This window comes from Synchytrium microbalum, assembly GCF_006535985.1.
Source record: "Synchytrium microbalum strain JEL517 chromosome Unknown SmJEL517_scf0063, whole genome shotgun sequence".
NCBI lineage: Eukaryota > Fungi > Chytridiomycota > Chytridiomycetes > Synchytriales > Synchytriaceae > Synchytrium > Synchytrium microbalum.
The window spans coordinates 79,385-92,665 of record NW_022158412.1 but is presented as its reverse complement, the minus strand read 5'-3'; the positions used below and the strand labels follow the sequence as shown (position 1 = coordinate 92,665).

Sequence of the window (13,281 nt, the reverse complement as noted above, 5' to 3'; positions counted from 1 at the left end):
TTAGTCAGATTCGATAGTGCAAAGGGGGGAATGGTGGCGACGCTGCGTCTCGTTAATATCCACATTAAACAAAGCCTGAGGGATGAACCCATCTTGCATCTTGACCTGTACAGCTTATGACGGCGGAGAGTTAGAGAACAGACAAAGGTTGTCATCCCTCTGGAATCCAAGGTTTTTTGTGCACTCATACTCTAGCTCTCCAACCAACGATTTGGCCTTGCCCACTACCAAAAGGTATACATTGTCCACCACTCCTAAAAAATATGATTGAGTATAAGACCAGAATGCAGAGCGTCTAAATAGCATATGCAACCCTTTCCATACCTTGAATCTACAAAGAATGACATTGCATCAAGACGCACAATTCCTGAGTTTGATTTGAATGTACTGCTTTTGAAATTAAACGGAAGATACGTACGTTGCACGTTACATGCTTGCTTGACTCCATAATGGTTTGACTCCTCGTACTTTGCTGCTCCAGTTGCGGAGTTTGGGGGTTTAAGACGAGCGAATCAAAAACTATCAGCACCAATGGAAAAGAAACTCGTCCAAAACTCAAAGAAGACCCAAATTGCTTATCACTTGGCGTGCTTGTTGTATTGTTTAATTACATTCAAAGTCTCTTGTAGACTTGATTTGAATTGCGATAATTCGATATGAGGAGTGTAGTGATGTAGGTTTGCCTAATCCATTAGAGGGGAATATGGTGTCAGCGACAACAACCAAAACATGCTATCCAATCCCTAACGTGTCCCAGGCAAGCTGTATCACACTTACACGACGATTATACAGTTTCAGACATCTAGTTCTCATTTCCGAGAGTGTAGTTGTTATGCAGCAGTTGTTTGCCAAAGTTAGGAGATTGAATTGCTGAAAACGGTGATTAAATTTAGAGAGATGTGAGTTGAGAACACGCAAAACACATTGCCTCAATCATGAGACGGTGGTGTTTGGCTTGGTCTTACCTGACCCAACGCAGGTTGTGAACATAACCCAGTCTTCCAGCCTTCTTGATTCCATTCAGCGAAGCGCAGTGTTGCTTTCATTCTAGAGTATGAGAGAAGGTCACGGTAAGATAGTGATAAGCTTATCGACCGTTTGATTTGTGGGGGTTTTTTGCCGCTACTCAATCTTACTTGTCAATATTCCTTCTCACATCCGATATCTCAACATCACCACGAACCATGAGAGCGCACGCCAAGTACCTAGACGTTTGCAAATATGAATCAGCAAGACGTTTATGAATGACCAAAAAGGACGATTCGACATTGGCCCCGAATCGGGCTTCCTCGCAATCGACAATACAGGAACAGCACACCCACAAGTTTACATTTTCTCGCACAAGACTTACGTATTACTTTTAGGATCAGCTTTAATCAATTGTGACTCTCTGCTAAAAGCGTCCACAAACATTTGATCCAGACGCCGAGGTGGTACTCGTATATCTGATAGTGAAAAAAGTGGTGTCATGCTAGACACCAAGAATTTCAGTCTTGGGAATGGTACTAGGTTGGTCACTATATCATTTATATCCACATTCAACGAGCCCTCGAAGCGCATAGAACTATTCGAAAGGGAGAAACGCGATGGTGAGTTATCTGCATCTGATACCAGATATTGCATCTCTTTTTGTCGTGACGTGAAGCAAAAAATTGGCTCTGAACTCTGAAGGATGGACGGCATCTTATCACCCACCGATTGATCACAACTTGCATACCTCGTCATATTCAACAACAAATTCGCAACGATATTGTTCATTGCATCCCACGGCTTTGGTTTTGATATAGCACCAGGTCCAACCAACCCACCAAACACTTTATCACCAGGATCCGTGATTGCGGAATTTGTTTTCCGTGTTGACGTTTCAGGTTTGGATGTTATTCGGTCACATATATCGAATAGTGCTTGATTTTCGATGGGGAGGATGCAATCTGCGTGTTCAATGTGTTTTGCAAGTGATAGGATGCTAAATCGCGAATAATAAATGTATGTGTCCGTGAGTGATGTTTCGGTGAGCATTGAGGAGAAGTCCGACATTCTTGAATTTTACGCCTGGTTTGTTGTCCTCAACGCAGAAAATGTTTACCTGTTGTAAGGAGATGTGACCACATCATCATCACCAGACGGGCAAATCACAGTTGAGAAACGATACGTCTCCGGGAACTCGTCAGCCAACAACTCCATAATGTAACTTCCAAGACCACTGCCCGTTCCACCTCCCAATGAGTTGATCATGAAGAAGGATTGCAGCGAGTCACAGTATTCAGCTTCTTTACGAAAAGAGTCTAGTAGGGTTTCACGATAAAGTGGTCCGTAGTGAGCGTATCCCACTGCCCTACAGCACAGCAAAAAAACAAAAATGCGTTAGTTCCATTGACCCAGGAGAGCCAATTTTAGACATTATCGTACCAGTTATTTCCGGAGCCTGAATTACTCGTTATACGTTGATGTTCATCGAACAGTTCTCCTAGTGGTGTTTTCATGGTTTGGGATATGACTCCTTCTTCCATGTCAACTAATACAGCCTAATGAGCTGTAGTGAGCATGTGTAACGATTCTGTCTTTCAGGGCTCTTTTTCTGCATGTTCTTACTCTAGCTCTCAAACCAACGATTTGACCATTCCCGTCACCAATAGGTATACATTGTCGACCTCGTCTAATCAAACGAGATCAATGAGTATGATATGCAGATAATTCAATGAAAGCAATGCCATGGTTACCGTGGATCTACATTACGAAAGAATGAAGACATTGCATCATCATAAACACCTTTAGTGTTTGATTTTGCATGTTCTAGTAGCACCTTGTCCCAGAAGCGAGTTCCAATCTGTAATAAGGAGGTATGGGATGTTACTAAATTTGGAGAATAAAAGCACCGGCTTTCGATGTTGGATAGATCTAAAGGTCATCATATACCTGATTGCCAGCTTGACCAACTGATTAATAGACAAACCATTAGTACTCGAACTGTTTACAATTAAAATGTATGCAGATGCTTACCTGAGACTATAATAGACTGACTCATCCTCCTTCTCCTGGTTCCATTTGGCCGATCAAAAGTATGGACTATGAAGCTCTCGAGATGCACGATCAGACACGCAAAGAAGCACGATATTTCATTGATTTTTACATGAATCTTTACAGTACTGCTATTGACTCCCACTGTGAAATCGATACACAATTTGCTTGGTCTGGCTTTCCGTCCGAAGTCTGACTATTTAAGCTCACAGCATTTTATAGCGTGCATCAAATGCGCATGCGCTTTGAAAATAGAACATTTACCGCTAACTTTCCATGTTCCAGAAGATCTCCTCCTTTTATCTCTCCTTCCGTATTCGCCTTCTTGTCTTCCTCTCTCCAATCCATCCTTTTGTTTTTCTTGCCTTCAACTCTTGGGTGCGGTAGACGAGTTTTCTCAGCTTGCAACCGTCGAGTAGCGTATATATAATTTTAAATCCATATATAGGATCGTTATATTGGTCAACGTCTTGACTTTTGCCCGTCAGAACTCGCCCGTTACATGTATCGTCGCTCGACAAGATGAGACAAGTTTTCAAAGTCCTGGTCGCTCTAAGCTATGTCGTCGCTGGAGCTTATTCGCAACTTGCTATCGCTCCTTCCCTAACGGACTTTGCATTGGTCGAGACACCTACGTCTTTAGTGATCATTGGAGGAGATGGTGCGTACCCAACATCAACATTTGAAAATTGTTTGTGTGGTGTCTGTTACTGACAGACATCTTGTATAGCTGCTGGAGTAGCTTCGACCGCAGTCATTGGAATACAATTGAGTAATGTACAGGCTGCTACTCTGCCCGCTGCATATCCTCCTCCAACGTTGGGCTGGACTTCAAACTTGGCTTGTGCCTACTTGAATACTACAATGTCTGTTGCTTGCTTTGGTATGTTGAAATTTCATATTATTACACGTACATGCATTATGCATGGTCTTGTTGACCTTTAACTGCAAGATCTCCCAACAACACTAACACCACTTTCAATAACAGGTGGACGAACTATTCCAGCAGTAGCAACAGCCCGAACTCTCCAAATGACAATCTACTCAATGGCGTCCGGTCTATGGACTACATTCGCAGCAGCAGCTGCAGGTTCAGCGGCTCGATACGGCCACACAATGGTATCCCTCGCCACAGGCCTATACGTATTTGGTGGTGTATCAGGAGCAGCTCCCGTCGCTACTATGGTAAACCTGTCCCCGATAGACGGAACAGCTGTAGCAGTCGCCGCATTACGAGGTGCAGCACCACCTGCACGGGCCTTCCATTGCTCTGTAGCGCTAGACGACTCCAGGTTTTTCATACATGGAGGACAAGCGACAGCTGCTATGCCAGCTGTCGCTGCAAATCAACTAGATGATGGATGGGTGTATAGTGTTACGACTGGTCTATGGGTGAATCTAGCTGCTACGGCATTAGCACTCCCAACACCAGGACTACGATCTGGCCATTCATGTTCTCTTATGCAGGATGGTCGTGTTGCGCTCTTCGGTGGTATGAATGGTGCTGCCCCTGCCAACGATATATGGATTGTATGGCCAGCAACAGGTGCATGGACTCAAATCACACCCGTAAATCCAGCAAATGCTCCAACTCCACGATACTTGCATGGTGCAGCTGTAGTAGGCTCCACACTCATCGTTTACGGTGGAAACACAGCAGTTGGTGTAGCAGCGGATACAAATGTCTGGTATTTCGATTTTGGAACCAAGACATGGTCGAATGTGTCTCCTCCCACACTGTTACTCACCGCTGATGAAATGCCTGGTGTGCCTGGAGCACCACCTGTAACTCCAGCACAAGCATCGTATATTCCAGCTATATCAGCCGAAACTCCAACAACAGACGCTAGCTTAATCCCAGGCAGTGCAACAACACAAACAGATGGTATGCCAATCATGGTCGTCGCCGGTATAATCGTAGGTGTAATCGCAGGTATACTCGGTCTCGGCTTCATCGGAAACTACACGCTCGCCAAACCATGGTTTGTCCGCGATAAACCTCGACGAACACTCCCTAAATCACTCCCTGGAAAAGACTCGTTCTATTTCCCTAGCTCGAAATTGACTAAAGGAGCACTGTTTGACAATAGTAGTAAGAAGTTATCGGCTGCTGCACCGCCATCCATTGTATCTACGCTGCCTGCATCACCTACTACTCCCGCATCGGATATGGATCCAACGCCGAATTCACCGTATACTGCTACACCGACAACGCCAATGGTGCCTCGTAGTTCGATAAATACTCCTATGGTGTATCGAGTCGTGTCAAGACATGTGCCGGAAAGAGATGATGAAGTTCAGCTTAATGTAGATGAATTCGTGTCTATTAGGTATGCATCGTGCAGCTTCAGCAGCAATTGCTTCGGGTTTCTGAACGCTTTTTTGTTTCTTAGTGACACATTTGAAGATGGATGGGCCAAAGGACGTAACGAAGTCACAAAGGCTTCTGGCATGGTAATGCAAGCTCCTCTTGATCATGACATTTGCTCTTCAATTCTCTTTTGGCTTTGCACTTCCAACTCACATACCTCTCAACCCCCTCCCCCCCTTCCCCCTAGTTCCCAATAAACGCCCTCTCGCCAAACCCTCTCCCACAATCCATCGCCCAACAAGCATCCCTAGTGCCCCTCGTAAGCACCTTAAGCGATATCGCACCACCCGTACCTCCATCCACCGAAAAACCACGCCCACCATCATCCACATCATCCACACTATCAGATCTAAACACTGTCGTCTCATCCACCCCGTCATCGCCATCTCCAATCCGCCCTCCGACATCGCCGCTAGCAACCGCGCGACCCATAACAGCTGACGAGTCACTACCGTCATCGTCGTCGGCGGTACTCTTTACACCACCAGCACCACGCGTCCCAACCAAACCACGTCGCTGGGCATCCCTCCGTCGTCCAGCAACCCCATCCTCGGACTCGGACTCGGATGATGATGGTTCCGCATCGTCGTTGCCAGTAACGCCACAGCGTAGAGTATCAGAGTCTGGAGCTACGTCGCCGCGGCGCTCACCACGTAAACTGCCCTCCATACCGAGGATGAACACCGTGTATGAGGATGGTGGTAATAATACAGGAAATGGGTTTTCGGGGCTGTTCAGCAGTGTTATGAGACCGCCGAGTCGCTCTGCCAGTGTAAAGTCTAATACTAGTGGTGCGAATGGAGAGGGGAGCGTGGCTGCGTTGCTGCTGGAGAATGGAGCGGTGGCAGGAACTGGGTTTGAGAATATTAGGAGGTTGTATAGTGAGAGCGAGGACGATGGGAGTAAAAAGTTTGTGTAGATAGTGAGAGAAAGGACAATTTAAGGACTTTTTTTTTGTTTTGGGACTATTATTTCATATTTGTATTATAAGACAAGGCAGTTCAAGTTTGGAAGAACAGTAGCAAAAGTGGTATTTAGTAGTTGAGTAGTAGTAGTAGTAGTGGAGTAGTAGAATACTTCGCCTTGTACATTATGTGAATGATGGGGTAGATTGAATAAAAAAGGGACGTTTTGTCTTCTCATCAAATCTCAGACAATGTTCAAATGTTAGACAACCAGCAAAAAGCGGACGTTGTGTCGTTGTATACTGTGCAAACCTTGCTTGTATTATGTTCAGTGCACTACTATTACTACTATTATGACTACTTGCTTAAGGTACCTGGTCTAAGAAAATATGTAAAATACCCCCTTTGTCACATCACTTCTGTGACAAGAAACCCCCATGATCCAACGGACCCGTCCTTCCAACCCCACTCGCACCAGCCGTCCCAATCGGCACCGCACCGACAACCTCACTCCCCCTCAGCACCAACGCATCAGGACTAGCTCCCAATGCGCTCAAAAACCCCTTCGTGTCCGTCGTCGTCGCACCCCCAACATTATGCTCCAACTCGATATCAGCACCTCCATTCTTATTAGCCTTGATTCGCGCCTGGCGTTTATTCCATACGTAGAGGCCGGCACCGAGTGCGAGAGCGAGGATCAGGAGGGCTGCGACTGCGCCGCCTATTGCTGACGACGATGGGCCTGATGATGATGGCGAGGAGGTAGATGATCCACCGGTTGTTGGGGAGGTGGATGGTGAGGAGCCTGCGTATGGCTGTACTACTGGTGGGGAGACCGGACAGGACGACACGAGGGTGCGGCCTCCGGATGCGCATTGGGAGGAAGTTATGGTTTGGTAGCCAGAGTCTATTGTTGTGGTGGTGTATTTGGTGAATGAAAAAAAAGGATCCATAGGATGCGTGGATTTGCGATTTTGCACCACAGACACTATACCTGTAGCGAGATTCCTAAACCAGAGACTAGTGAATTGAGGCTGGTATGTCGTAGCCAGTATGTGGATGAGATCTTCAATGGCTACTTCTGGGTATGCTGCGTATGCTGTAGGCCAATCTTTATGGAAATATGGAATTGGAGAGGTTACGACTAGTTTTTTTTGCCTTTCTAAATTCAATGCCAAAAAAGGCCAAAAAGTAGCACAAGTTATGACAAAACTCACCAAACTCCCCATCACTACTAACAACCCGATCGGGTCTCCACACCTGCTTATTCTGCAAAAACGGATATGCAGCAGTCGTAGCACTCCCAGCGACAAGTCCATAACTCGTATAAAAATTCGACATGTAATACGTCGATGGATCACCCTGCTGCTCCGTCGTCAACGGTATCCCCGTATCATCAATAAACACTTGTGCCTGTGTCATCGCCTCAACCAGTGCACTGTTACTGTTACTGGGTGTCGGCAATCCAAGCATGGATGCACCAGCATCGTTAACAAGCTGCTGCTTGTACAAGAAGTCTGGATCCGTGTATCCCGATGCATCAGAGCGTAACCACAGGAGTTTAGCTGCTCCAACTGCGAATTGCTGTTGTCGGTTTGTCTGGTGGCATGTATACATGTTTGCCATGTTTACGAATACGGATCCGCCGAGAGCATCTTCGTAGTAGAAGGTCGAGAGGAACTTAATCCACTCTGCTCGTGCGAGGGGGGATGTTTCAGACATGTAGGATGTTATTATGATTGGTGATGAGGTTGTTATTGGCGTTGTTGACGATGTTGAGGATGTGAATATGACGTCGGGTGTTGCACTGCTCGTTAGCTGCTTTATGGTGCCTGCTTGGATTGAGGCTGTTAGGCATGGGGATGTTACGTATGCTGGGTTGGCAATGTATGCGATGCTCGAGTTTTCTTCCAAGCGCTATAGTACAGTGTGTAAGTCTCTTTTTTAATTGACCGTAATAGACTGTTACTGGCAAAAAAAGGAGGATGTGGAACTGTCCATACCTCTAAGAAGGCCAATATACCATTGTCGACTACACCAACAGTAGCAACAGGGATTTGTACGAAGACAGCATTCGATTGAAATGCCGGTGAAGATGGTATCGGGGTATTGCACAAATATAAGACATATTGGTTGGCAGCGAGTCTGTCTGTAAGTACCTACATAAACGTTATCGCGTTAATTCATTCGTTCCGAATGCGTATCCAAAGCAACCAGTTCGGCAAATGGAATGAATGTAAAGCTCACCACATAAGACTTTTGATACCCAACCGAGAACGAAGCATATGTAACTACAGATGCAATGTGGTTGCGTTTTTTTTTGTGTTAATGACTTCATGTCGGCAAAAACAGGCTATACAGCCTCAGAGTAATACAACTTACTATTGTATTTAGATGGAAAGTAATCGACAGATGCAGAGTACGAAGTCACTGGACATGTTGCACCCATGGTCATCGACACCAAGAAAGCTCCAATGACGATGACGAGAATAGCGGCATAACGAAGCATTGTGAATGAATCAATAGGTCAATTGTGCGGTAGAGTATGGCTATATATGCATATGCAGGGCTCCTTTGATCCGGATGTGACGTACTCTATAAGTGAAAACTGTCTTAAACCACCCAGGAGTTGAACACTCGGAACTTGAAATTGCATTTTGTGCTTTGTGAGGGGGCTGTGATGAGCTGGATTTAGTATCACGCTGCAATCAACTTATACTTGACTGTCTATGGAACTTTTATTTTAACATGTCTACTATAAAGCTATTGTTTCATCTGGAATCCATTTCGTCTTGATGATTCGTTTCGGTTCAGCAACCACTACTTGTCTAGTTTCGACTAGTTCTGTCATCGTTAATGGAACTATTACGTGATCCGTTACTGGCAGGATATCAATCTCCTCTTGTTCTGACTCCTCTTGCTGAGATTCATCATCGTCTTCTTCTTCCTGCTCATACACTGATGCAGACGAAACACTCCCACTTTCAGACTCGATGTCATGTAATGATCTACGTTCCACTAGCCTTGTTGCTGGTACGGCGCTGGCCTCCTGGTTGTTTGCAGCTGAAGCATGCCGACTCATCCGTGAGTAAAGGACGACATCCCTTAACGATACTCCTAACGTGGACTCCGTTTTCGTCTTTTGAGGTGGTGGCGCTGGATGTATAGGACTCTCCATTCCATAATTAGCAGTCTCAGTAACCTGTATCTGTACCGCCTCCGATTCGTCCTCAGCATCATCGGATCCATCACTACTACTGACATCTTGCTCTTCATCCTCCTCAACGAACTTCCTCCTATACGACCCCAAACTCGCCCTTCGTGATGCAGATCCAGGTGTAAACAGTATCGAACTTTTGGTCTTGCGATTAATCCCAACAACTTCTCTCGTTGTGCCCTTAACCCCGGTTATCGCAACAACATCTTCAGCGTGACTAGACGGTCGTGTTTGAGGCCTTCTCGAATTGTTGCGTATACGTTCTAGCAGTTCAGGTGATGGTCTTTGCTCGATATGTTGGTTTGGTGACACACTCAAAGTTGACTCGTGGTCTTGGTGTTGTGTACCGAGTTGTTGTGGGAAATTAGCGGAAGGAGGAGCTAGTAATTGCGGTGATGATGGATCGGTATATGGAGTAGTCGTACTCCTAGTATCGAAACTGGGTACTTCCGCCTCAGCACCAGGTATGTGAGCATAGATGTGGTTTGCGAAATGGCTGTTGTATAGTGCTCGCGTGCCTGATGCTCGGCGTTGGTATATCTTGTCGTGTATGCTGGCTAGTTGTCGTTTCTTGCTTTTGGTCTTTTTCTACAATTGCTTGAGAATGTTAGCAGAGGGCAAAAAGAAAACAAGAAAAACAGGACTAACTACCAAATCGGCAAGATGATAATCTCTAGGTGTAGCGAAAACAGAGCTCCCGATAGGCATACTCAGTGCTCCAAGATCAGGCATTTCCTAATAAAAGAGAGTCTAAGTCTGACAAAACTAGACAAAGAATCAAACCAACGTTTCCTCATAACGTACAAATCCCTTGTCTCCCCGGGGCTTAACATCCCGAAAGAACGTCCTCCTATCCAATAATTTCTTCTTCTTTTCAGCCTCTGCCAATATCGGATCCACAATAACATGATCATCAGCATTTGCTTCCGCTGACGACATATCATGCTGCACACTTGCAAGCTGATGATGAGGTGGAATCCCACTATTCCATGTTCGTTTTGTATTTCTCCTTTTTTGCGTCCTTTCAACCTCCTCCAGGTAGAATTTCGTTTTAGGTAGAGATTCGAAAAAGGAAGGTGGAATTGGTGATGGTTGCGCCTTCTCAACCTAATTAAGCGTTCAAATAGTGGTTGTGGAATTTGACATTATATGTCGCTATAGAGTATCCTTCCTTTGCCTCACCTTTACTTGAGCTTGTGCAGCCTTCAATTCCAACAATTTACGACCGGCACGTTCCAATTTCGCTCGTCGTTCTCGTGCATGTTTAGAATGTTGAGCTATAGCCTCCTTTCGCTGCTCGGCCCAATCTAGTCTAGCACGGTCTAGTAGTGCGGATATAGCGTTTACTCTCTAACACAAGATGCAAGGTGTCAGGGTCGATTTGCAAGCAGAAAAACAACGTGTAGATAATAAGCGGTCGCACCTTCTCCATGGTACGCTTATCATGAGAATCCATTACGATCGAGCTGCTATGAAATCGAGCACCTGTTTTATAACTTTGTTTCTTGATTGAGCGGAACAATTTGTGTACTAAGTGATGGTGAGAGATGGACCGTGTACACAAGTAAAAGAAATGACTGCTTGAAAATATGATGCATTCAATGAGCTTATGATAAAATGAAGATCTACAAAATTTCTTTACCAACTGACTAACTTTTTTCAATACATTTTTTGCCATAATTGCCATAAGTGCAATAACCGTCGCGATGGTACAAAAAACAGAGTTTTTCAGAATCAGGCTGAAAATACTTTCCATGTGGACGTTCCGTTTCTTCATCATCGTAATCTCGAGCCCTCTTGCGAACAATTGGCAATGCTCCCGCATCATCACGGTGCACAGGCTGTCAGGTACTCATCGAGAATCACTTAAATGAAATTCAGCGTATGGCGAACTCGTCAGTCAACAAAATCAAAGCGCAAACATGTGACATACCGGTCAGAGCGTCGAGAGGTTGTTATGCTCTGCTGCGATGTAGAGACAGAAGTTCGAAATGCCAGTCCGTAGTTGCATTGAGATCAAACGGCACATTTCTGTGAATCAAAGCACCGGTTACGCGTTGTCTTCATGGATCTAATGGGTTCAAGCGTCAGATGTACAAGGTATTGAGTCGTATATTAAGATATGCGAAGACAAAGTGAGGCAAATTTAAGAGAAAATAATACAGGCTACTATATATAGGATCTATGGGCATATGATGAATATTTCTTTGTGATACTACGAGTGCTCCCTTTCATTCGTTTTTTTAGACTTTCTTCGTACACCTCTTTGAGGCTTCTTCTTTGTAGCTGGTGGTTGCTTTGATCCATCGTCATCAGCTTCAGAGTCGGTTTCATCGGGATCAATTTCAGCAGACAGAGTAGTAATGAGCTCTGCAGCACCCTTTGCATATTTGTCCTTGTCATATTTGGACGCCCAGTATTTTACCAGCGACATTTTGATCTCTTTATCGGCCACCCCAGTATCATTCCTGATTGATTTCACTAGTATACTAGTATTGTCGATGGGCTCGCCATCTGCAGTTTTGAGAGACTTAAGACGAAGTTCTATTGATCGTGTTATTCTCATCTTTCGTGGTTGTTGTTGTTCTGCTTCGACCTTTATCGTTGTAGCTGATGATGGTGCTTCAATCGCAGCTTCCGCTGTGACTGTCGATAATGGGGCCTCAATTGTGGCTGATGATGGTGGTGCTTTAATCGTGACTGTTGACGATGGTGCGTGAGTCGTGGCTGAAGATGATGGTGCGTCAACCGTAGCTGATAACGATGGTGTTTCATTCGTAACTGATGATGGTGGTGTATCAATCGTGACAGCTGACGATGCTTCATCAATCGTGGCAGCAGTAGTAATGATAGTTTGTGGTACTACCAATCTACGTTCTGGTGATGGTGCAGCAATAGCAGTTGATGATGATGGTGCATCAATCGTGATCATTCGAGTTGTAGTAGTTGTAGTAACAATAATTTGTGGTACAACTAATTTACGTTCTGCTGGCCAAGCTACATCAAACCCAGGGCGGGGCCGAGAGTTCAAGACATCAATACGTTCCCAGTCTACTACATCGTCTGCCAATGCGAGATCAAGTCCCGCAATGGGTGGTTCTACGATGCAGACTGTTGTTGTTTGCGATGACCTTTTAAGCTTGATTTTCACTGGCGCAGGTGGCGGTGGTCTCGATGGCGAAATCGTTTCGGATGAGTTGGGAGCGTACTCATACAAGCCAACCGTTTCGTCATAGTGATAGATACGTGGTCGAGCAGGTGTAGCGTGTGCGAGTACCATTTCTGCAGAGTCGTTGGTAGTTACTGGTGATAATGCTCGTGTTATGGGATGATGCGATGCAAAGACTGACAGGAATGGGTCTGCTTCGAGTATATTGTCCTATATGTGAGTTGATCAGTTGGTTATATTTGATGATAGCGGCGTGATTGATCCCATTCACATTTTCATCGTTCTGAAGTGTTTAGCTACTGATCTTACCATGGATGATCGATAGTCCATTGTACATATGATTCAATAATTGACTTAAAAGCTCCTATAACTCAAATTGTTGGTAAATGTTCGAATTGACTGGGCCACAGCACAGGAAACGTGTACATGTAGAGAACGGTGAAAGAGAGCTTAAAATTCATATAAGATGGTGAATAATGCTTCTCCGTCCTCCATCACAAAAATCATGCGAAGTGACTGCGATTGTTGGTCATTCGATTCATTGGAAGCCGAGCTATGTCATGAACCGTTCGCTCTAGGCGTCCATGATGTACTCACTTGT

At 45.1% G+C, this 13,281-nt stretch overlaps 2 protein-coding genes across 2 annotated transcripts; both read right to left on the bottom strand.

The window, feature by feature from the left end:
- Positions 1-578: 578 nt before the first annotated feature.
- SmJEL517_g05892 (uncharacterized protein) lies at positions 579-3,025 on the bottom strand (the record flags this gene model as incomplete). Its single annotated transcript, XM_031171818.1, has 12 exons — positions 579-683; positions 778-870; positions 966-1,047; positions 1,137-1,205; positions 1,352-1,564; positions 1,718-1,966; positions 2,087-2,335; positions 2,410-2,525; positions 2,593-2,656; positions 2,721-2,827; positions 2,917-2,936; positions 3,001-3,025. The coding sequence occupies 12 exons, from the start codon at positions 3,023-3,025 to the stop codon at positions 579-581; spliced, it is 1,392 nt and encodes a 463-aa protein (XP_031022228.1).
- Positions 3,026-6,707: 3,682 nt separating this feature from the next.
- SmJEL517_g05891 (uncharacterized protein) lies at positions 6,708-8,803 on the bottom strand (the record flags this gene model as incomplete). The annotated part of the gene is made up of 6 exons (XM_031171817.1): positions 6,708-7,201; positions 7,289-7,405; positions 7,512-8,211; positions 8,298-8,453; positions 8,542-8,585; positions 8,677-8,803. The coding sequence occupies 6 exons, from the start codon at positions 8,801-8,803 to the stop codon at positions 6,708-6,710; spliced, it is 1,638 nt and encodes a 545-aa protein (XP_031022229.1).
- Between the last annotated feature and the right edge of the window lie 4,478 nt (positions 8,804-13,281).